Below are 23,766 nucleotides of genomic sequence, written 5' to 3'. Positions count from 1 at the left end.
TTTAATTATATAGTGTGAATTATTTCTAGCAGAACATACATATTTTATATATATATATATATACATATATATATATATATACACACATATATATATATATATATATATATACACACACACATACATTTTAAAAAGCAGTTAAAAGCTATATTTATATTTGCAAAGACACAAACATTTAAATGTAAAAGGCTTAAAGAAACCAATCAGTTTGTGCAAAATAACAGCGTATCATAATTCAGTGCATAGAATAATGCATGCTGCTCCTTCTCACTCTGCCCTTAATGTAGCACTGAAACTGTCCTACCGCTGTTGTAAAAAGCAAGAGGCATACAACAAAAATGTTATTATTATAAGGGCGGAGTGGTGGCTCTGAGGCGAAGGATCTGCGCTGGTATCCCGAAGGTGGTTTGAATCCCTGTCACTGCCAAAAGAGATCCTATTCTGCTGGGCCCTTAACCTTCAATTGCTCCAGGGGCGTTGTACAGTGGCTGATCCTGAGCTCTGACTCCAAGGGGTATGAGAAAACTAACATATTCCTAATATGAGAAATTGTATAAGGCAAAATAAAGAACCCAAAAAAAATGCACTCTTCAAGTTAATAGAGATTTGTGTTTAGTTGAGTGTGAGGTTGGATACACCCATCAGTAAAAAGATACAGTACATATGTATAACATAGGACGGAAAAAGGAGGGAAAAAGGGGTTATGTATGGCAAATTAAAACAAAAAACATGAACAAGCAGTGTAGAATCAAAAGCAACACTGCAGGATTTGAATATAAAACGAAGTTGTAGGTAAAATAAAATGAAGAAACACGAATGAATTACTTAATTTATTAATGAATGTGATCTATACCCATAACTAAAATAACTCAACACCTAGAGAATATTCAAAATGTAAACCTTTGGGAGAAATTGCAAAGCAAACCATCAAAATGCCTTACACAATTACTAAAAATAGGATACTGGCTGCATAAACAAAGACCTAATCCTAAGTACTTGAGCTTTATCCTACAACTTGAAAATGGTGACATGAGTCATCTGGGGTTTACATGGGGATTCAGTTACATAGGTCGGCAACACAAGTCAGACTAGAGTCCTAATTTTAGTAACTTGCTTAAAAATAATTTAAAAATGACTCAACTTGACATAGACTTGCCTACTGATGACTTGCAACTTTTACATAAGATAAAGGCTTGCAAAGTCTTGTGTTATAGTGCAATAATTATTTTTATTTCTTTTCTTGTTAAAAAACCTGCATTAATCTTTATTACTAATGAGTGCATTTGAAGGCATTGGTAATGGAGGGATTCGCACCAGGAATTATGAATATTTTCAATTTACTGCAGTCAGCATTGTAAAGAATGGAATGATTGTGTGCAAGATTTGAGAGTCAAGAATCGCTGACATGACAATGTGTTCAGACTTTGTTATTTATAGATCCATAAGGACAGTGACGCTTGCTAGAAAGTTGAACCTAAGAACTGTGATTGATGTGTCATTGTCCAAATATTGTGCCACTTCAGCTGAAGAACACTTTGTTTGTCTCCTCAGCACCATGTTAGCTCTGCTAATCCTGATTTCAGCTGCTCCACATACTGTACATGAACAACCAAATATAACAACAAAAGTTCCCATGTTAGTACACAAACAATGTTATGCACAAACACTTCTATTTTATGTTGCCTGACTTTTTAATTAAATGCCAAATGAGCATGATATCGCAATTATACCAAAACATTTCTCCCATTACTATTAAGTCCAGCAAATGTGTCTACTACTTTGCACATGTTGAAGCTCTCTGTGTGTGGCTGTCATTAATGGAAATAAAATAATTAGTAAGTAGCAGCAAACCTCGGCAACATCTATACCGCTTATTCTGAACAAGCACTTTTATAATCTGGTCAGTTTACCACAGCTTCTCATCAATTTTTTACATTTTACTTCACATCTTTTATAGTTTATAACAACCTTCAGTTTTTCAAAACTTTTGCTTACTAGAGAGGGCTGTGGTTAAATGAAGAAGAGAACCTGAGTGAGGTGAATCAGAACTATTTGTATCTTACGATAAAAAAAAAAACCCTTAAAGTTGCAGTCAGCACATTCTACTTGACTCTCCCTCATAAGCAATGCTTTCATCCAGTTACCTTGTTGATCAAGGGCCTCATGTATAACGCTGTGTGTAGAACTCACACTATAACATGGCGTAAGCACAAAAGCGGGAATGTGCGTACGCACAGAAAAATCCAGATGCATAAATCTGTGTGTACGCAAACTTCCACATTCTTCCGCTACATAAGTCCCAGTCAGCATAAAAAGTAACGCACGTGCACACGCCTGCTGTCCCGCCCCAACTCCTCCCAGAATTACGTCTCTTTGAATATGCAAATCAATATAAATAGTCCTTAAGCTTAGCCTTCTGTGAAAAGACAATGGGAAAAGCACGGGGGAAAATAGAAGAATTTCAGCGAATACCAAGTGGAGGCAAGGAAAAACATACTACTGTATTTGTTGGTTTAAACAGTGGTATAATCAACAAAAGGAAGTTTATCGAGTGACAGAGCGTCGGAGAACCTAGAAAGCTCAAGTTCACAAAGTCGCACAGTGCCCGAAACAAAAAAGAAGTCACATATCAAAGTCGCTGTGAAAAGGCGAGTCGTAGCCCACCGTCTGAGTGTCATATGAAAGCTTATTAGGGTACAGACAAAAAAAAAATAGGCACACAGTGGGGGAAAAAAAGCATGAAATGTCAACTTTAATCTCAAAATTTTCACTTTAATCACGTAGTTTATTTTGTCATTAAAGTAGAACATCATAAACTTCATCTTAAAATTGTTTCATTTACTAATTTCTCAAATCCCATAGTAACTAAAGTAGCACATTAAATGCTTTGTTTTGTATTTGATCTTCTCTGTGCTCTATGTTTGTGAATCACTACATGCATCTGGGCTTTCTCTTCCTCCGACAGGACACAGAATCCATTACATTCGTGATATTACAGCTCTCTGAATTAATAATACTGAGATGTATACGTGATATTTTCATGATGATAGGAGTTAAAGCATGTTATTAAACATGGGAACACGGTGGCGCAGTGATTGTTCATGTCTCACGCAAGATGCCTGCTGCGCCATGTATGACCTTCGATGAAATACTTTATTGTAGCAGTACTGTCTCTTTCAAACGTACTAACCCCCAATTCCTGTCATTTTTCTTTCTCTAAATACCCAATTGCCACACATTCATCTCTGTAATAGACATTAATCCATCTGTAAGCTTAGAACGCCGATTCTTCAAAACTTTTAAGGAACATTGAAATATCTTCATAGTACGTGTTTAATTATTCTATCCATCTATCCCTCCAGTGTCATGCCAGCACAAGCAAGAATACAGCGCAAGGCAGGAACAATCTGTGAACGGAGCGTAAGCTCCTACCTAGTGCTGCGGCACCGTCCTCTGGCATGTTTAATTATTAATAATATAGATTACTGCAGTGGGCTGGCGCCCTGCCTGGGATTTGTTTCCTGCCTTGCGCCCTGTGTTGGCTGGGATTGGCTGCAATATAGATTTAAATGAAGTTAAAGTTTAATCTGTATAATATAATAAACATATTTTGTTGCATTTCATCTTAAAAATGATATCGTCATAATATGTAAATATGCGCCTTATAAAGTGGCTCAGGTTGTGCAATATTATAACTGTAATGCATGTTTACAAACAGTTCTACAAGGAGCACTTGATTGAGTGTGTTTATAGTTCCTGGGATGAAACTGTTTCTGAACCGTGAGGTATTGTATTTAGAATAGTTTGACCATTCTGTGGACCATATATTGTTACTGGTTAATTACAATCAGATGCATTAAACTAATAAACAATATGCAGTTAATTTCAGTGTATTTATAAAGCCGCGTCGGGGATGTGAATCTGAAATAAAAAAGGATAATCACACAGGAACAGTAGCACTGCTTTGATGCTTGGTGCCGCCAGTCTGCAAAACCGAGCGTAGAACTTGCGTATGCCAGGGTATGAGGTACCGTGGAAATGTGCATAGCTTTACAGCAAGTTTAGGTTTTATACATCGCGATTTGAACGTGGAAACGTTCTTACACAACATTTTTGTGCGTACGCACTGTTTATACATGAGGCCCCAGGTGTGTAGTCATGAAGGGGTAATGATGTGCCCACATTTCTCAGAAATAAGTGATTAAATCTACAGTAATTTTCTGAAAGTGCAATGCATTCCAAATGATGGGGGAGTGTTGAAATATTTAGTTAATGTGCTAAATTATGTAAACAAATTATTGTAAAATGTGGCTTGTGTAATTATACTCTGAAGTTAGTGGTATGGTGGCGCATTGGAAGTGCTACTAACTCATAGCTAGGGTTCAGGTACCAGATTCTCTCTTTTTTCACATGGGTTTCCTCCCACAGTCCAATGACTTGCAGGTTAGGTGGATTGGTAATGCTAAATTGGCCCCTGTTGTGTGTGTATTTGCTCTTGATAGACTGGTGCCCTGTCCAGGTGTTGTTCCTGCCTTGTACCCTATGCCTGCTGGGGATCCAGCTTCCCCGCAATTGTACTCAGGGTACAGTGGGCTTAGAAAATGAATGGATGGATACTCTGATGTGACAGAACCTTTCAAAATTTATTTTCCTTTAAATACTGTATTAGACACAGTGCATATATGAGAAAACAGTGGAAAATCTATAGTATATATGCAAATTACTTAAAAAATATCTTTGTCACAACAAGTGCTATATTATTTATTAAATAGAAGATGAAGCAAATGTGTCTACCTCTGACCTATATTAGTTGCAGAGACATTTTAAGTTGAGTTACTGACAGTGGTGACTACCAACCTGGGTATAAAATACAATCATATCCACTAGAAGCATGCCTGTCTTTCAAATATTTGTCTGTCTTTTGAGAACAAACAAGTATGCATAATTTTATGCAAAATACAATTTTTTCTCATTATATATATCACTAAAACAACAAGTAGCAGTCTGATTGGGTGATCAGATCCCACAATGACAGGTCTGTATGGACTGTTTATTACATACCCCAGGTTGAACATAAGTATACTTTGGCCAAATGTCAGTGATTTAACTCTGAAGTCATACAAACTGAGCAGAGGATGCATGTTATGGACAGCAGAATGGAGAACTAGCACAGGCAAATGGTAATAAACCACCCTAAAGGACCCAAATGGCAAATAATTTAATGCTCCAGCAGACCCCCGTGACCCTGTGTTTGGATTCAGCGGGTTGCAAAATGGATGGATGGACTTTAAGTCCTAGTAGTGGAGGTAGCTGTAAATAGGTGTGACAAAAATTTTTTTTTGGTGCCTGTTCTAGCAGCTACCCTAGAACTTGGTGGTGGTAAGAAATTGTAAAAGAGGCCATCAGGTTAAAGAAAGGTCTTTACTGCAACGTTAAGGGATAAACATTTAACTGAGAGATAATGGCAGGCAATGAAGGCAACAAGTTCAGTAAAGGCTGAAACTAAGGCCTTGTATGGATGGAGTTTGTTGAAGTCACAATGACATTAAGATGGTTCAAAAGAGGTTCTGACAATTCATAAAATGACTTGTGAAGGCTATGGAGGGATCTTGCTAAAGTGGCTCTCTGCAATGGTAGAAAACCTAAACCTAAACTAGAAACGTTATTTAGAAGTGATAATTTTTACTATCCTCAGAGTGGATAGCACTAGAAGAGTTTGTTGGAGTTAGGACCAAAGTTCACTTAAGTGATTAAATAGTTTAATAATGGCAAGACCACAGGAGTAGATGTGGTCTGACAGGAAATACTAAAAGCAGTGAATATTATCAGGGTATATTCTTTAACACCCCACCTCCTGTGTTGAGTGGAAACTTGCTGGGATTGAACAGACTGGTAGACTGAACTGATGATATAAACAGGATAAGAGGGTGGGTTCTAGTTATTCAGGGTTCAGTCTCCTCAGCCTCCCTGGGAAAACTGATGCCAGAATACCTGATTGGAGACTTTGTTTGAAAGGTGAACTTCAGATACAAAATGAACAATGAAAATGTCATGATAGTTGAAGCTTGAATCAGGACTTCGCCCTATATCAGGGGTGGATTCAGGGAGAACTTATTTCAAGTTTGTTGGAAAAAAAAAAATAGATAATGCTTTTATGGATTTGAAAAAAATTATAAAATATCTGAGTACTAAAACAGACTAAGTTTATCATACATGTTTTGTGAGGATATTCCTTGCCAAATACAGAAGAAGCCTATTTTTATACATTGTGCAAAATGTGGAACACTCATTAAAATGATGATGGGAGATGTATAATCAGCAGTAGTGATACGTAAACCCCACTGAATTCACACTGCCTCGAGTTTGGTATAATACAGAAAGGATCAGAAATTTTGGCAAACTCTGTGAAGGTGGTTTGTTCCTGTCACTATGCATTCTACAATACATAATGAGGAGCATAACATGCTTAGCATAGTAGTAAAGACACAATGTACTGTATGTGTACAATGAATCTATGCAGAATAACAAAGTATTTTCTTAACATTCTTATTATGGTAAGATGATGTAGCCCTCAAATGAAAATACTGTGAGTTGTATGTCCTAACGTGTATTTCAATGCAGGTCATGCTGTGAAGTGTAATGTTAAGTTTTTTTTTCCCCCTAAAAAAGAAATAAATGCTTGCAAGAGGTATATCCAGCTGCAGTACTGATCAGGGTAGTGACATCACACGTGTGTGTAAACGCTGTAAATTGTTCATTCGTGCAAGAAGCAGATCAGGGTAGGCCATAAAGTGTGAGGTGGAGTATGATTACTTTATGCAGTCTGAAATTCCTTCACATGAATGTTGCAAATCGTGCAAGTAATACAGATTGGGTAGTGATATCCAATACAAATTTGGCTGCTACAGCTTTGTGCTGTAAAACACAGACAAAAAACCATAGGATGCCGGGCAAAAATTGTATGCCTAAGCTGGTTATACAATGAATTTTCAGTGAAAATTCAGCAATGTCACTGGGGAACCCAGCAAACTGATGCAGGAAATGTTTTGTTAAATTTGCTAAACAACACTAATTACTGTCAATGAAGCTTAGAAAGAGTAGGTGACATGCAAGAATAAATGACAGAAAATCAGTATAAAAGATTTATCTTGTTTTCAACTCTGAAAGCAATATTTTGCTTCAAGATAAATTGATCAATAATTATTTACAGATGCAGATTAAAAAAATTCTAAACAGTATTATGAATTGAACACCTCAACAGATTTTTCTGTTACAACACTGAGGATCAGTCCCCTTTGCCAAAACCCATTTAAAAGCACAGCACAATTCATATTTTCCTTCCATTTAATTTTCTCAGGTATTGATGACGAATACTCTTTCTCCATCTTGTCTTGTAATCTGAAAGAGAAAAGGAGAGACAGCATTAGGTAAAAAATTTAGAAAAGGGATGAAAAATAAAATACAAAAAAAATCTTTAAAAAGAAAGAGGTGTATTTCTGTTATAAAATTTTATTATAATTAAACAATAAAAACATTTGATTAAACCAACTTTTTCAGTACGATTTTAATAAGTTTAATAGCAATTTGTAGGCAATTGTAACCAGGGGCCATGCAATAAAGCTCTGTGAAAAACTGAACTGCAAGTATTATCACACACTAAATTTTAAAATATGAGACTTTTGAATCTTTTACTCAGCTGTTTGCTACTCTGAACGCTGTAGTGCAACAAACATTACATTATATAAATATATGACACGGTCTTAGGTTTACACCAAAGAAGTGTAGATGGCAATACACAAAAAGATGATGTCCATATTTAAAATTCAACACACATCAATTCAACAAGTCAGTGAGCCTAATCGACTCTGTCTTGAGTGACCTTGGTCACCTAAAGATTCACGGAGATGTGTAGAACAGAGGCAAAATGATTGTGATCAAGTGGAAGGCCAAGAAAGGCAATAGCCACCTAAGCACTGTTCACAATGACTTGCACTGTGGTAGCCTAAAATAAAACAAGGGGCACATTGATTGTGCGGATCAAGCACTGGCATTCTACCTCCTCATGTGCAAGCAACAGAAAAAATGTTCCATTTGCATTGTCAGGACTGTATCAAAACATATCACACAAAGGACGTTTACTAAATCTGAATCGGTACAGCTATGGACACTAAACATACCTTTCCTATTGTATTTATGTTGATGTTTTGGTACAGTTCAGTTTTGCAAGGAGACAGATTCTCTTCAACTGCATTTTACACAAATGTCACAGATAATAAAGATATATATCATATACAATAACATTCATATTACTCTTCTAGTAAGAGTGGCATCATGTTGTATGTTGACTAGCACATACAAGTAAGAATTTCACTTTATTTTACTTGTGGCAATAATGACCCAATTTATATATGTAAAAAATATTGGTAGAGATGTGATGACATAATAATTCTTTATACATTTATATAGCAATTTTCTCACTACTTGCACTTATGACATAAAGGTTTCTGTATTTCCCTTTTATTGTGTTCGCCCTTTCATGATAAATATGCTTAATAAGAAGTTAACAAAACAGGCTACTTTCAACATAATCAAAATCTACATAATAAACTGTATTGTAATGGACAGATTCCTCTGCAAACAGGTGACGTAAATGAATGGAATCGAAATGGAAATGAATGCTAAAGGCTAAGTAGCATTACATATCTTTTTTAGCAAATACCTGTGGCAGCCTTTACATACACTTTGTGAGTCAGAGAGGCGAGATTGTGTTGGTTTGGACATGTGCAGAGGAAAGATGCTGAGTATATTGGGAGAAGGGTATTAATATAGAGCTGCCAGGCAAGAGGAAGGCCTAAGAGGAGGTTTATGGAGGTGGTGAGAGAGGACATGCAGGACATGCAAGATGCAGGGGACAGAAAGATATGGAAAAAGATGATCCACTGAAGCAAACCCTAAAGGCAGTCAGTGCCATGCTCCTGTGAAGCCAGTCACGTAATGCGACATAATGGGCAACTCACTCTGACAAAAATCATATATTGTAAGGGCAGTCTATGAGAGCAATTCATAAAATGCAGCAATGAAGAATAGGGAATGTTTGTGCCATGGATGTCAGAAACAAAGCACAAGGCATCAGACAGATGAGATTCTCTATGTCCTACAAAAGAATGGAAAAAGGAAAAAAGCACTAATGCTGCATATGAAACTACTGTAGCTGTTAACCATTCATACAGTGCTGGTTCCATCAAGCAGCACATCATTGGCTGCCGTAAAAAGAAGTGAGCACAACCGCAATGGAAGGTCGGCAATGTATATAAATTTGACATTTTCGGTGGTTTAAATTGACGTGGTCTAGTGATTAGATCATCAACTGCGATAAGCAAGTCTGACATTCCACACAAATACAAATTCTCATAGCTGTGAATTATTTTAAATTAATCTTGTAGATCTGATGCATAAAAAAATATTACAGATGCTAAGATCTACAGTCTATTTTTAACATGTTTTTCTAGCTTTGACATTTATATTTTCATGCTATTTTTTAGTTTTTATTTAGCTTTAATCACATTTTATCAGCTGGTTTTATTCACAAACATTTTTCTGCAAAGCAAAAAAAAATGTGTTTTAGTCAAATTTTATCATTCTTCTTACATACTGGTCAAATTAATACATAAACGCATGATACATACAATTTAAATATGTATGACAGAGCTCAAAGGTCTGATGATCACTTAACAGATCAAGGGTACACTGTAATCAAAGATGCATGAATTAGGTAACAAGTATGCTAAGAATTACGCCTGAGCCACTGAAGCTGTGACTTAAAAACATTAGGAACAACAACTCTAGGTTACCCTGTTTCAAAACACTATATACAGCAAATGAATGATTTAAAACAAAACTGATGCATTTATTTATAGGTTTCTGCTACTTGAATCAACACATCATTTTCCAACATTTAAATCTGTATTGCTGGATTTTTCCAGATGATGACTTGTTAGGGGATCAGTGATCTGATGACAACTGAAACACTGGTGTTAATGTAGAGGCTTAATTTAGAAGCAAATAGTGCTGAAGTAAATAGTAAGAAAGTCACACAGACGCATTCACAAATCAATGCTCTTATCTACGCTAACATGTTTAAGTTAACAACAAAAACCACTGGTTCCACCTACAACATTTAAACTATATGTCCAATTGTAATTTTTCGAACTCCAAACTTCAGTTTCATATATCAGTAGTTCACCATAAGTTATGTCTTGCATGAATAAAAGCAGCAATCCACATTTAAGGAAAATTAAGTACATCAAACTCAACCCAGCATTATATCAACTGTACTATGATAGAACTACGCTAGAAATATTTAAAAAAAAAAAAATCCAATTTTTTTATTCTTTGACATAGCTTTAAATGCATGTGTTTCTTTTGAAAAATAATCATTTATGTAGAATTGTACGCTTAATCGTATCCAAATGCTGACTATTATCAAAGAGCAGTGCAGACAGTTGCAAAGAATGCTGAATGGTTAAGTACAGAAACTACTTCAGCTCCATATTCACTTATTTACTCGTTATAGTCCATTACATAAAAATGAGCAGAAAAATGAATGGCAATGAAATACTTGCCCTGACTGAGCATTTACAAGCAAATTTTTGTTTTACCAGCCAATGAAGTTCTGCAGCATTGTGATTACTGTGAGAAATGGCATGGAGGGACTGTCGTCCCAGCTGGAGAAGTACCTGAATCCTTACCCAGCTGGGACACCAGTATGATGGAAGACATTGGATTCAGGTCATTGTTTTCACCTACATGCTAGGTGGCAGCCTCTCTGGGTTGCGAACACCTACAGGGCATAGTGTGACTTGTAGTTCTGTGGGTCAGCCCTGTTAGGATCCGTGGGGACCTCCAGAGGATGTTTCAGCCTCACTCAGAAGTACTTTCGGGACACTGGAAGTGTTCTTGGGTTTTGTAGAACAGGTTCAGTATGGTGAGCCAGAGTTGGGAGTAAGGAGTAAAGAATAGAGACGGAAGTACAACAGAGATATAGTTTGTGGTTTGTAAAATACTTATGAAAGAAAGTTTCACAAAATTAAAACCCTTTGTTATATACCACAACTTCTGTCTGTACTGTTGTACTGGGTGTTTGGGGTGCTGCACCGCCCCCTGGTATCAACATTACATATGTCTGATATATATGGTTGTTTAGCAACCTGAGGGTTGTAGGTTTAGATAACAAGATGATTGTGATTTACAAAGGCAAATTGCTTAGAAATGTGCGAATGGCTGAAGTTATAAATCTGATTTTTTTGCTGTATGCGTTTCCATGTTTTTCGCATACACATATTTTAAACCCCCTGGGATGTTTATTGCACATGAAGCATGTTTCTAACAAGAAAAAAAAACTACATTGGCAGCTTAGCCTACTTCATGGCAGCATTCCAACATGCTGCACCATTAGCAGACTCACCTGTTAAGTCCACGCTATATAGGAATCAAATATGAACATTTCATAAAGTAAACCTTTTGTTCAAAAAACTGCTCACGTACATAGAATGAATGTATTTTTAATATGTATCTAAATTTAGCTCTGTTATTCAGTTTTTGTGTCTCACTGTACGTACATGTTTAAAGTATTTTTTGGCAGAAATAATTAAGGTTTTATTACTGTGTACTTTTTTAATTACAAAATTGCTCAGTTCAGGTCTTACTAGGTGACCTTCAAAAATTACTAAGATTCTGGGGAGGAAGTTGACCAGAATTAAGCCAGTGTCATTCTCACATTCAGTCCATTACGTAATGTGAAGTTGCTCTTATGCATTAATCACATTTTTCTAACCAATTTCTATGCATGCACTACATCTCTAGTCCAGATCTGGCCCAATCCAGTTTTTAGGCCTGCTTTTAGCAATGGGCTAATGTGGTCAGGTTTCTTGACACAGGTGAAGTGATTTGCTCAAGGTTACACAATATCAGTAGCAAGATTTGAACCACAACCTTAGGGTTTGAAGTCCAAAGCCTTCTCCACTATGCCACACTGCCTAAGGATGCAGTTTCAGATTTGTTAAGCAGTATAAACATAAGCAAAAATATGAAGCTGCAAGTCATTTCCCATTAAATAACACAGTGCATCAGTGTGACATGGTACATCATTGCTATAGATGCACCTCAAAGTGGAAATGAGTTTGGATACTGTATATTATAATCAGAAATTGCAGCTTAACACTATGCAGAATGGTAATAATCATCCTAATCATTATGCAATTGATTTAAATATATGTATGAATTAATCCACAAAAACTTAATTGTAAAGACCAAAACATAATGAAAGTGGTGATGTGACCAAAACCATGATTTTTTCCATGGGGACAACCCACATACATTTCCACATTCTGGTCCTGCTCCACTCCTACCAACATTCCACCTCATCCAGGAATGCTTCCCCCTGATAGATTCGATTTTTGTGGGAAACAATACTTTACCTTTTAAGTACACTGTCTGCAGCAAGGAAATGGACAAAAATACTTCCAGGTGAGTTTACATGTGTCACTCTTACATCGTGCTCCTTCTGAAAATCACTAAAGTAGCTTAAAGAAATATTCAGACCCACAAAAGAAATATCTTCTCCTTCTTCTTGCTCTCCAAAATCTGCAGTCTCAGAGATAAGAACTGGAGAAATCTCACTTTCAACAGGTAAATCCCAAACTTCAAATGATGGAAGATAAATATCTCTATATTCAAACAACAAATACAAACAAAAAATATTATACAAAATGAATTTTATTGATTAAATGTCAGCAAAGACTGTACATAAAGTCAATGATTTTTATAATCCTGACACAGACAAAATACACCAAGATAAAAAAAAAAATAAAGGCACCTAATTTCTAACAGAAACTTTAGCTAATAGAGCATATGAGACCTAGTGAAATATTAGCCCCAATCATTCAGATTTAAATAGAATTACATAAAACACAGCTGATGAGAAATTATAATAATATCAAAAGAAGAGAAAGTCTTTGTTTGGAAAAGATGTGCAGTCTAAAATGAACCAGACACAAACAAGACTATTAGCAACATATGACTCAGAGTACCTCTAACACGTCTGAACAATGCAACGCATTCTTGTACATATACATTAAAAAAAAAAAAAAAGCCTTAAATCAAAAATACTGTGCTGATTCAAGTAATTATACATTTGTTTTGGAATACATTAATATTATTATATTACAAATATATCTCTATTATAAAAAAAAAATCCTGTGGGAGGGAATGACTAGGAGACGATACATGATCTTCATGTTAAGATCACGGAAGACAAAAGACCTGCGAGACAAAAGATCGCGGGGATATTGAACATGAGATTCTTGCAAAACATGTCCTACTTACAAGCAATATCAGAGCACGGCCAGCAAAAAAAAAAAAATCAGTAGTGTAAAGGGAAGCAGCACACACAGATACAGGTGTCTCAATGCATATAAAGTGTATATAGGATAATACGTTATAAATGAAACGTTGACGATTAAACGATCGCATTAGCACAAACAAAAGGAAATTAATCATCAGGACCAGGTGTAATTGAAAAAATAGCAGGACAAAGCGAGGTCAGAAATAAAAGGCAAAGAAACGTAGATTTACACAATAATGGAACATACGCTATGAGAATCTGTGGTGCCACAACAGTTAAAGCAACAACAAGTTTAATTTCAAAGAAAACACAATTCGTTCAGGTGTATATTTATGATCACGGATAAGCGAGCACAACGTGAGCAGTAGAGACACAAAGTGGCAAAAAAGGAGAACGGCTGTACAGGCTTGAAAATTATCGCGTCTACCTCCCCAATCACAACGCGAGCAGCGTTATACGTCCTCCAAGAAAGAGATATAACTACACCCGGGACAGGAAATAAAGGACTATTATTGTTTTTACAATGTCACGCGAGACAAGATAGTGAGCCATCATTTAATACAAGTCCACAGACATCTAACCTTGCAGTTGTTGGACTGCATTTGGCAGACAAGCATCATGTGCTCCCAGCTTTTAAAACAACGACATGCGACAAGCAGAACAGGCAGCTCGCAAGCAGCAAAAACTCAGCAGATGATTCGATGGCATATCCTTAGAATGCGTTCAGCCATCCCCAACCCCCACCCCCCCCCTTCACAACACGAGCAGTATTATACGTTCGGCGAGAAACAGATGTAACCATGCACGGGGACGGAAATAAAGGACAAGTATTGTTTTTACAAAAGTTTTTAAAGTAAAAGTGAAAATAATGCATATGTAACAATTCCCATGAAAATAATCTCTTTAAATTGTATATCCGGTAAACCAAACATGGGGGTGGGCGAGCAAAGCGAGCAGGAGACTGAGCCCCCTAGTCTGATATACAGTATAATTAAAAATACTATGGTGGGTATTTGTACACCACTGCATTTTTCATAATTTCTAACCTATATGCTCCACAAAGCACCACTTGGGCAAAGCAGGCACCACAGTCAGGTTCATTTTTCCAGTGCCATTCTGCTTCATTGACTAGGGACGAAGCGCAATGCTTTGCATCTTAATGCCGAAATTTTCAGATACATCGCCCATTATAGGCTGCATTAATAATTAACACAAGTCAGAATACATGAAGGTTGTAGAGGACATCGTCTTGTTCTACCAGTCCATAGTAGCCAGTGTTGCGTTCTATGGTGTGGTCTTCTGGAGAAGCAACTTGAGATCAAAGGTTTTCTCATCAGGAAAGCCTGCAAAATCACAGGATGAACCCTGGACACACTGGAATCTAGGCCTGGGTAAAATATTTATTTTCCAATTAATCGGTATCGTTTGTTTAAATGATTCAGTATCAATCCTTAAAGTCTCAAGATCAATCTTATGAATTTCTATCCGGCTCAATTACTATATGTAGATTTTTCCTTATCTTCATTTTTAAGTGCCTTTTAAAGCTTTCTAAGGAAAAAGCACTTTACTACTTCACAAAAAATGTGTCCTATTTAACTGAAATCAGCATCTTAGATAGTTATATCAGATGTGTGGATTTACTATGGATTCTAATGGTGCGTTGGTAAAGAACAACTGGATAAAAGCAAAGCCATATGTAAGCTGTGCCGCTCAGAAGTTAATTATTGTTGTAACAACAAAAGTGAAAAATCCCTTATCCAGATATCACCCAAAAATGTTGTCTCAGTTGACATCCAAACAAGTACAGCCTAAACAATTTGCCCAAAAAATAACAGAATCTATAGCAGCTTTTATTGGCAAAGCAAGTGGGCAACTGTTGGAATTTTCAGAGCAGCCTGCAATACAAAAGTAAGTCTGTGCACAAAGCGGCATTATCAGTCATGATAGCGTTTTTTTTTCCTTTTATATTCCATCCATTCAATGCCACTGTCAACAAGCATTACTTCTAGATCCTTGTTTAAAAATGCTTCCTTTATGTCTGAGGACTGTGAGGACACATTTTTGAAACTGATTAATGATGACTTCTACAAGTGAGCAAATTAAGATATGTGTAACTTGTAGAATTATTGAAAGACATGAGTCTTCCCGCTGTATCTTAAAATATATTACATGAAATTAAAATGTCTAATAGGGGAATAAATTTGGCTAACAGTTTAGTTGAAGGGTAGCTATATGGAGACTCATAACACACGAACAGGTTATTGAATCACATTTATTATTTAAGAAGCAATATTTGATTATTTTACAATAATATTACTTGCAAGATGATACAGATGTTTTACAATGTAGATACCATTGCATTGTATTAACACTAGAATTACCAGAGCCTACGAAAAAACTTGTAGATCCATCCCACCTTAAATCGCTTCTTAAAACCGTTCACAGCTCTCCACCAGCGTCTTTTGTCATCTAAATGTGCTGATAAACTCAGGCTGCAAGCAGCCGGCTATTCCATCCCCCCACCGACTTAGAACGTGCACAAACTTCTCCCAGCTCATGCCTTGATTGATTTTCTGGGAGTGGAGTTTTAGAGTGGAAATAATATATCGTTGTTTGGAACACACGTATTTCATGTCTGTTCCGTTTTTATAGTAATCTGTGTAAACACATTGTTAAAACAGAAATGTTTTTTATATTCTAGTAGTAGATGACAAAATGTAGGAATAAACTATATAATGTATGAAGCCAGAAGTCCAAATATCAAAGAAACACTTTCACAAAAGGTACAAATATAACACAACAATTGAACTTTTATTCAAAAATATAACTGCAGAAAAAAAAGCCACCTTAACATGCAACATTGACAGGGTTCCCACTCTTTTTAAGGAATCATTTTCCAGGACATTTCCAGGAGCTTTTTCCGGAAATTCATGACAGGATCTGGTCATACAGTCATACTTTAGTTGCAGGCTAAACGCCATTTTAATTTCTCTTTGATTATGCAGGGACTCAGTGTCACCGATATGCTAAAATACATAAAAGGCAACACCAATTAATGTACTGATGTATAATGGAATTGTTTGACCTCTTTTTGTTTTACACCGTTTTAAACTGCAAAACTCTTTTAAAGAAATAAATGCCTCTTGGATTGTGGAAAACTATCCAAACACTGACATATACTGAGCAATTCCATAATGTTCAGTATAGAGCTGTTGATCACAGCATGAAATAGGCTACCATAGTAACCTAATTTCAGTAAAAGTTACTTACATATTACATTTTATGTCATTGTTTGTATCAAATAAATTTATGTACAATGTTTGTATTAAACAAAACTGCATAAAGCCAATTTATTGCCTATATCATGAGTATGATGCCTATAACACTAATATATGCAACAATTGGCACGCAACAAAATAAAGTCAGAGTTAACTTTCAACTGGTAGCTTTACTGGGAATACAGCAGCTGTAGAATTTGCATAAGTCAACGACAAAGATTATAATAAAGAACTTATCTTTGTGGGAAAAGAAGCAAAATACATCCATTTTAAATCATGATAGCCTTGCCATCAATTGCTGAGTTGAAAACTTGGTTAAACTAGAAAGAATACTAGGAACAAAGGATAAGACCCTGAACTCCAGTATATTGGAAAAAAACAATCTATAAGTCACTGTAGTGTAACCTATGAAAAAGGCATTTGGTGTAGGCCTAGGTTTAGAAACAATGCTGGTGTTGCTCCTTAAGGTCTAATAAAACTGCATCCAGACCGATGACCTCTTTCTTTTTTTCAGCAACACTTTTACAATAGGCATTAAATTTTGTGAGCAGTATAAAGTCCTGTTTTCTCTCAGCCTTCTCTGCCATTGCATCTGCTTCTTCTTGCATTGCCTCAATGCTAGTGATTATTTTCTGTCTCTTTGCTGCCACTTTTGTGATTTCAGAGCAGAGCTCTTCTCTTTGCTTGTCATTTTCAGTTTCCTTTTTCTTCTTTTTTTCATCATAAAGGTACTGGACATATCGCATCCTGGCATTTCTGCAATGCTGCAAGAGGGGCTTTGGCAATACTGCATCAAATGAGCCACCAGTCAAAGAATTTTGGATTAGGCGAAGACACATCAGAGTCCTTCCTTTCAGATTTGTAACCAGCATGTCCTTATTCACAGAGTACCCTCTTTCGACCGCTGCTTGCCCATGTGACAATGTGAACAGGTCTTTCATTGATTTCCACAGAATTGCGTACTCTGCTTTGTTACCAGCAAATCTTCCCATGAATGTGTCCAGCCAACAGAAGCTACTTCTATACCCTTGAAATTCCTCCTTATGGTGCTGCACCATTTCAGTGAGGAACATCTTGTACTCACTCAGGATTTGGTCACAGTCCTCTGCTGTATGCCATTTGGCGTTAAGAAGCAGCTGTAAGAGCTTCTCAAACATGGAGATGGCACGCCTTTCATCGCTGATCATAGTTACTGGATCTAGGCATGCCACGTGCCTTACTGCTGCATAATTCAAAGGGCATTTGTCCAGCAGTTTCTTTGCTGTTGCGGACAGGAAGGCTACACATTCTCTCCGGAATTGTTGACCCGGCAGCGGTTTTTCAAGCAGCTTCTCTGAGACTTTCTCAAGAGCTTGTTTGGTGGCAAAGCCAAGATCCACCTCTTTCAGTGACAAATGGAGTGTTTTGTCCAGTACATCAATTTAAAGCATTTGGACAGGTGTTTTGATGTTATCCAGTACCTCCCTCTTCATAAAGCATGAAATCAAACTCTTCAGAAGGGCCTGATGGTCTTTTGCCAAAAATGGCATCATGGGGCATCAGTCTGGAAAGTCTCAAGAAAGGGTTTCATCTGCCTTGCCACATAGGCCAAAAACTGTAATTTTGCCTCAAAAAGGGGGTCACCAACAGCCTCTCTGACCACAGTGTATGATGCTGACGTTGGCATTTTACTCTTTGGCAGTTTCTTGTAATTGTCGACAAATATTTCAACATGTGGCCACATCTTAAATGCTCTCTCTGCCACTGGCAAGTCCTTCACCCACCTGTGAGCACAGAATTTTAGAGGAAATGTTGATGTTTTGGTAATTTCAATAAAGTCATCCCGTCTGGCTGGTGTGTCATGAAAAAGCTGCCAAAGGGCTCTTAGTTTGTCACCTATCTTTCATCCACTTTCCTTCGCGCCTTGTTGGAAGCTTCCATGAACTGTATGAAGACCACAGGTTCCCAGGTTTATCAAGCTTCTAATATCTGGGGCCTCCTTAGACCTGTCTTTTTCAAATAATCTCAAACATTTTTTGTTGACGCTTGGTCCATCCATCGAGATTTGCAGGAGCTTGTCTGGATCAAGTGGAGAGAGGGAAACTTTAATGCTCTCAACAAGCTTCTCTGATTTGTGTGCCCCCTAGAAACTGGGAGTCCAGATAATGCACAACTACCTTTTCTTCATTATCACTCCAGTACCGCACAAGCACATCCGTCTGCTCGGTCTGTGTTATTTTGTTGAGGCATTCATCAAATGAAATGGTATAGCAGTTGGACTGTCTAATGTCTTTCACTAGCTTGTCTCTGAAATATGGTGCAAGGCTAAAACACATCAGATACGCTGCTTTTGTTGCACCACATGAGAATTTTTGGGCAATTTCACTATCTGGAAACTTCAGGTGAAACAATGAACCCTTATCTGAACAGGAATTGAAAGAATATTTGGAAAGGGCCACTTTAATCACCCAGCGGATCTCTGCTTCTAAAACAGCTTCACTTGAAAAATGAGCTCCGACTGTGGGTGTAGCTTGAGGTGGAGTTACAGAAGTTGATGGCTGGACCTTGCTGCTTCCTTGATTCTCTGAATCTGCTGCCTGTCTGCTAGCTTCAGAATTTTGGGAGGTGGGAGATTGATTGATGAAATCAGTCATGCGTGGGCCTGTGCCTTGACTTGACATGGCCCTCTTGTGTCCCTGTCCTTTGGCATGGCTTTTAACAGCAGAAATGCCCATGTTGCCTACATCAAAAGCTTTCTTGAATATCTTGCAGTATGCCCGATGTACATTATCTGTCACATGTCCTATCCAGTCCCTGAACTCAGGATTTATCTTCCATTCCTCCTTAAAAGTACACCTCTTTGACATGATTCTGCTTTCCCTCACTTCTGTAGTTAGAAATACATTCTCTAAATTAACCATTATAGGCTACTATTTTTCCTGCAACACTGCCTTTTAGTGTCAAAAACATTAAATACAGTAATGTACAAAAATGTAGGCTAAATAGAAATACTGATCCAGTACAGATTTTCTGTAGGCTAACTGTGGTAAACTTAATGTGAAAGCATACCCATATAATTCCTCTATAGGGAGCTAACGTTATGTGGAATAATGGAAGCAAGCTAGAATAAGAAGTTGAGCCAGGAGCTGTTAAGCGCGTTCAGTTGTGCCAATAAATGGCACAAGCCAAGTAATATTTATTGTGTGGTGATTGCTTGGCTGCAAGGATATCACACGAACCTACACAAACACACAAGAACAGGCATTTAGATGTAGGCTTCAAGTAGCCTAAGCCCTATTTGTTTTAAATGAAAGCAGTAGCTCTTAGTCTAATTCTTTTTAAGACTGTTATCGTGTTCGTGCTGTTTTAGGTTTGGTTCACTGAATTTATTTGCTTAACAGTGGGACCATGTAGGCATACAAAATTATTTTAGATTGATTAAGCAATTTCCTCCGGGATCAATAAAGTATTCTGATTCTGATTACCGTCATTAGACAATTAGCACTATGCTAACACCTAATGGGAATTGCCATTAACAGGCTAACAGAAATTAGCATCGTCAATTTACTTGACATGTTTAATATGCGACCTGGGTCCACATCAGACGGTATGAAGTAACAAAACTGTCAGTTGCATCATATGCATTGTGGTCATACTTACAGTCATGCACTCAGCAGAAATTTCAAGTGATGAACTGATGTTCTGTTGTTCTCCTGTTAACTACTGACAAGCTAGAGCAACGAGGGTTAAAACTCAAATATAATTGCCTATACATGTCTCAGTAGGTGGAGACATTGTGCAGCAGAGGCCACGGCCTAGCTCAGCTGTCATCATATCTAGACTTACGAACAGCAAGCTGTTTCAAACAGAAAAATTAAAAAGCGAAAACAGAAATAAAATTCCAGGCCAAGAAAGATTATTTCCAGGACATTTGGCCATTTCGATCAGTTTCCAGGTCATTTCAATGACTGGAAAATAACCCTCAAAATTTTCAGGTTTTCCAGGACGTGTGGGAACCCTGCATTGACACGCGTTTATTATGACTGCCTCCGTGGCGCAATAGAATCAGCTGCTGACTGGAAATCAAAAGGTCGTGAGTTAGATCCTGCACCACTCCGTTTTGAGAAGTAAACTGCTCAAAGTCTTACTATTTTACAATAAAAACATACATTTGATTTCAGTCTGTAACAGCCGGTGTAATTTATGATACTTGTAAAGGTTAGCTTTGGTTTTTATTTTTTGTCAGTATTATTATCTCAGCCGCGTTCACAAGCCCTAACACCCCGCATTTGACACTGCTGTTTTCACATAGACGCGCTATAACAGAGGTAAACTCAGCTCCCTTCTACATCGGGGCAAGAATGCACATACCATTGCTAGCATACTAAAGTGTCGGTCACATTTTTGAGCATGCCTTCTGCTCACTACTTGTGACTTTAGGCTTTAGGAAGTAAGTAAATAAATAAAGGTAAATCGTGTCATAAAATGATTTCTTCAAAACGGCACATATATTTGTTTCTTTCTTTTTTTAAAATGTGCATTGATCATCTCCAGCATGATGTAGCATACAGCATCTGGCCACCTGCATGTTCTTGCGCGCACTGAATAAGAGACAAATATACAGTCTGACTGAGAGAATCAGACTGAAAAAAAGCAAACATTCACAAATGCAATACTTTTACAGCTGATCTGACGATGTTCGTTTTCAAATAATATTGCATTGGTGCAACGATGTTTTCTGATTGGTATTATTCAGGTCATAAAATGATTTCTTCAAAATGTCACATGTATTTGTCTCCTTTTTATTCCGCTGCTGCGCTGATATCGTGCACCAGAAGGCGTGAGTTTATTCAGTACGGCAGGAGCACGCAGGTGGCCGGTTGCTTTTTTTAAGCTTTTTTTAAAATGTGCGTTGATCACCGCCAACATGTTGTATGTAGCACACAGCAACTGGCCACCTGCATGTTCTTGCGCGCACTGAATAAGCTCCTGATCTGACTCTAAGTAATAGCGTCAGCATAAATTCAAACCCGATCTGACGCTGTTCGTTTTCAAATAATATTGCATTAGTGCGTGATGTTTTCACATATATTGTCTCTCTTTCAGGTGTGTAATAGAAACCACAGCATAGAGAGAAGTGTGTACAAAGCTTCTTACAGGAAAAGGCGATAGAAAAAGAAAAGATGATGCAGCATCAACAAGCTTCAGTTCTTTATTTACAGGGGTGTGAAAAACTATTTGTCCCCTTCCTGATTTCTTATTCTTTTGCATTTTTGTCACACAAAATGTTTCTGATCATCAAACACATTTAACCATTAGTCAAATATAACACAAGTAAACACAAAATGCAGATTTTAAATGATGGTTTTTATTATTTAGGGAGAAAAAAATATATTATACACATATATACAGTCTTTGGGGTGCGAGCAACTGTTGCTGGGAGTGCCAGAATCCATGAAGGAAGAAAAATGAAAAACATTATTTGTACAAAATCTTAATTTACTTATCCATTCCTAAATAATTAAATGGGCAGGCTATTTCGTATCAGTGCAATACGCTGCTTGTTAAAACGGATGACTCCCTCTATTACGTGCAAGTCTGCGTGGATATTATGAACTATCGTATCTGTTCAAGTTCTATTTAAATTTTAAATAGAAGGAATTTTTATTTACTCGACAGAATATTATTCTGGAATAAATCAACTCAAACCTTAAATAACTTATAATATTTTGCTCTCCATAAAAATATATCCTGTCTAAATTATACAAGTTAGAAATAAAGTAAACGTTAAAAGAACAAACATTCAAATTTCTTTACTCTTATGTAATTTTATATAAAAATAAACTTAAATTTTAAATTTCCCAAAAGATTTTGCTCTCCATAAAAATATATCCTGTCAAAATTATACAAATTCAAATATGAACATGGTGCATAACAAAACCTGGAAATATAAATAAAATATGTTCTTTTCAGCAATAACAAATCATTCAGTTGTCTTTGCTCTTATGTCATTTTATCAGATTTGGACACGTGGCATCTTTTTTTGGCAACAAGTTTGTTTATGTTTGGTGTGAGGTTCTGTGTTGTGGAGATTCTCAGGATGGACTGCAGGTGCTCATCAGTGAGGCGACTCCTGTGTGCTGTTTTGTTAGTCTTCATGACTGAGAAGAGCTTCTCACACAGATATGTGCTACCAAACATGCACAAGGTTCGAGCCGCATGTAGACGGAGCTGGAGCATTTTTGCGGGAATGGAGTGAATAAAGTGTGTGGGCCGTGCAGTATTGTACTTTGCCTTCAGTGTGCCATTACACTGCAGCTCAATCACCTCCATCTGAATCTGCACAGGTGCAGTTTCCACATCGACAGCAAATAGGTTTGCGAAACAACTCAAAATTCTTTTTTGTTCTTCAAAGTCACCAAAGCGGCGTGCAAACTCAGCGCGCAGTGCGCTCAGTTTATCAGCAAAGTGCGTATTTGGGAACACCGTTGTGCCGATTTGGTTCAAGATTACTTGGCAAAAGGGAAAGTGGGGCAAGTTGCACTGGTGCATTTGTGTCTCCCATAAAAGTAGCTTTACTTGAAATCACTTTGTGATTTTGCACGGGTAAAAACGTCTGCTGAAGTGTCAGATTCTTCTTTAACTCTTCTGCTTTCTGCATTTTCTGCATTGCATTCAGGTCTTTCAGGTTATCTTGATGTTTTGTCTCATAGTGCCGTCTTAGATTAAATTCTGTAATTACAGCCACATTAGCTCCACAAATGAGACACACAGGTTTACCGGCAATGTCAGTAAAAATATACTCAGCCTCCTATCGGTTTTTAAAGGCTCTATGTTCAGAATCACCTTTTCTCTTTGGCATCGTGTGGGCTAGCTTCGCAATAACTTGCAGCATCATAAGCTAGACTTGATTAACGTGGTAAGTGTTCGGCAAGGCAGCTGAAGCGCTGCATTATGGGATCTGTAGTTTATCGTGTTACCAGCGCTTCATATCCCCGGGCTATTAATAACAATAATACAGTATATAATATGATCTCGCGGGCTGGATATAATTACACGCCGGGCCGGATGTGGCCCGTGGGCCTTGAGTTTGACACATATGGACTA

The 23,766-nt window shown here is 37.2% G+C and overlaps 1 protein-coding gene across 1 annotated transcript in view; it reads right to left on the bottom strand.

Annotated features, from left to right (window-relative positions):
* Positions 1-23,766, bottom strand: part of rnf17 (ring finger protein 17) — a 315,372-nt gene that overhangs the window by 119,056 nt on the left and 172,550 nt on the right. The window contains exons 17-18 of the mRNA XM_039746236.1: positions 12,477-12,725; positions 7,254-7,398 (exon numbers count right to left, since the gene is read on the bottom strand). Of these exons, the coding sequence (XP_039602170.1) occupies positions 7,254-7,398; positions 12,477-12,725 (394 nt within the window). The remainder of the gene's footprint in view (positions 1-7,253; positions 7,399-12,476; positions 12,726-23,766) is intronic.

Source organism: Polypterus senegalus, chromosome 2 (assembly GCF_016835505.1).
Source record: "Polypterus senegalus isolate Bchr_013 chromosome 2, ASM1683550v1, whole genome shotgun sequence".
NCBI lineage: Eukaryota > Metazoa > Chordata > Cladistia > Polypteriformes > Polypteridae > Polypterus > Polypterus senegalus.
This window is presented reverse-complemented; position numbering and strand designations above follow the sequence as displayed.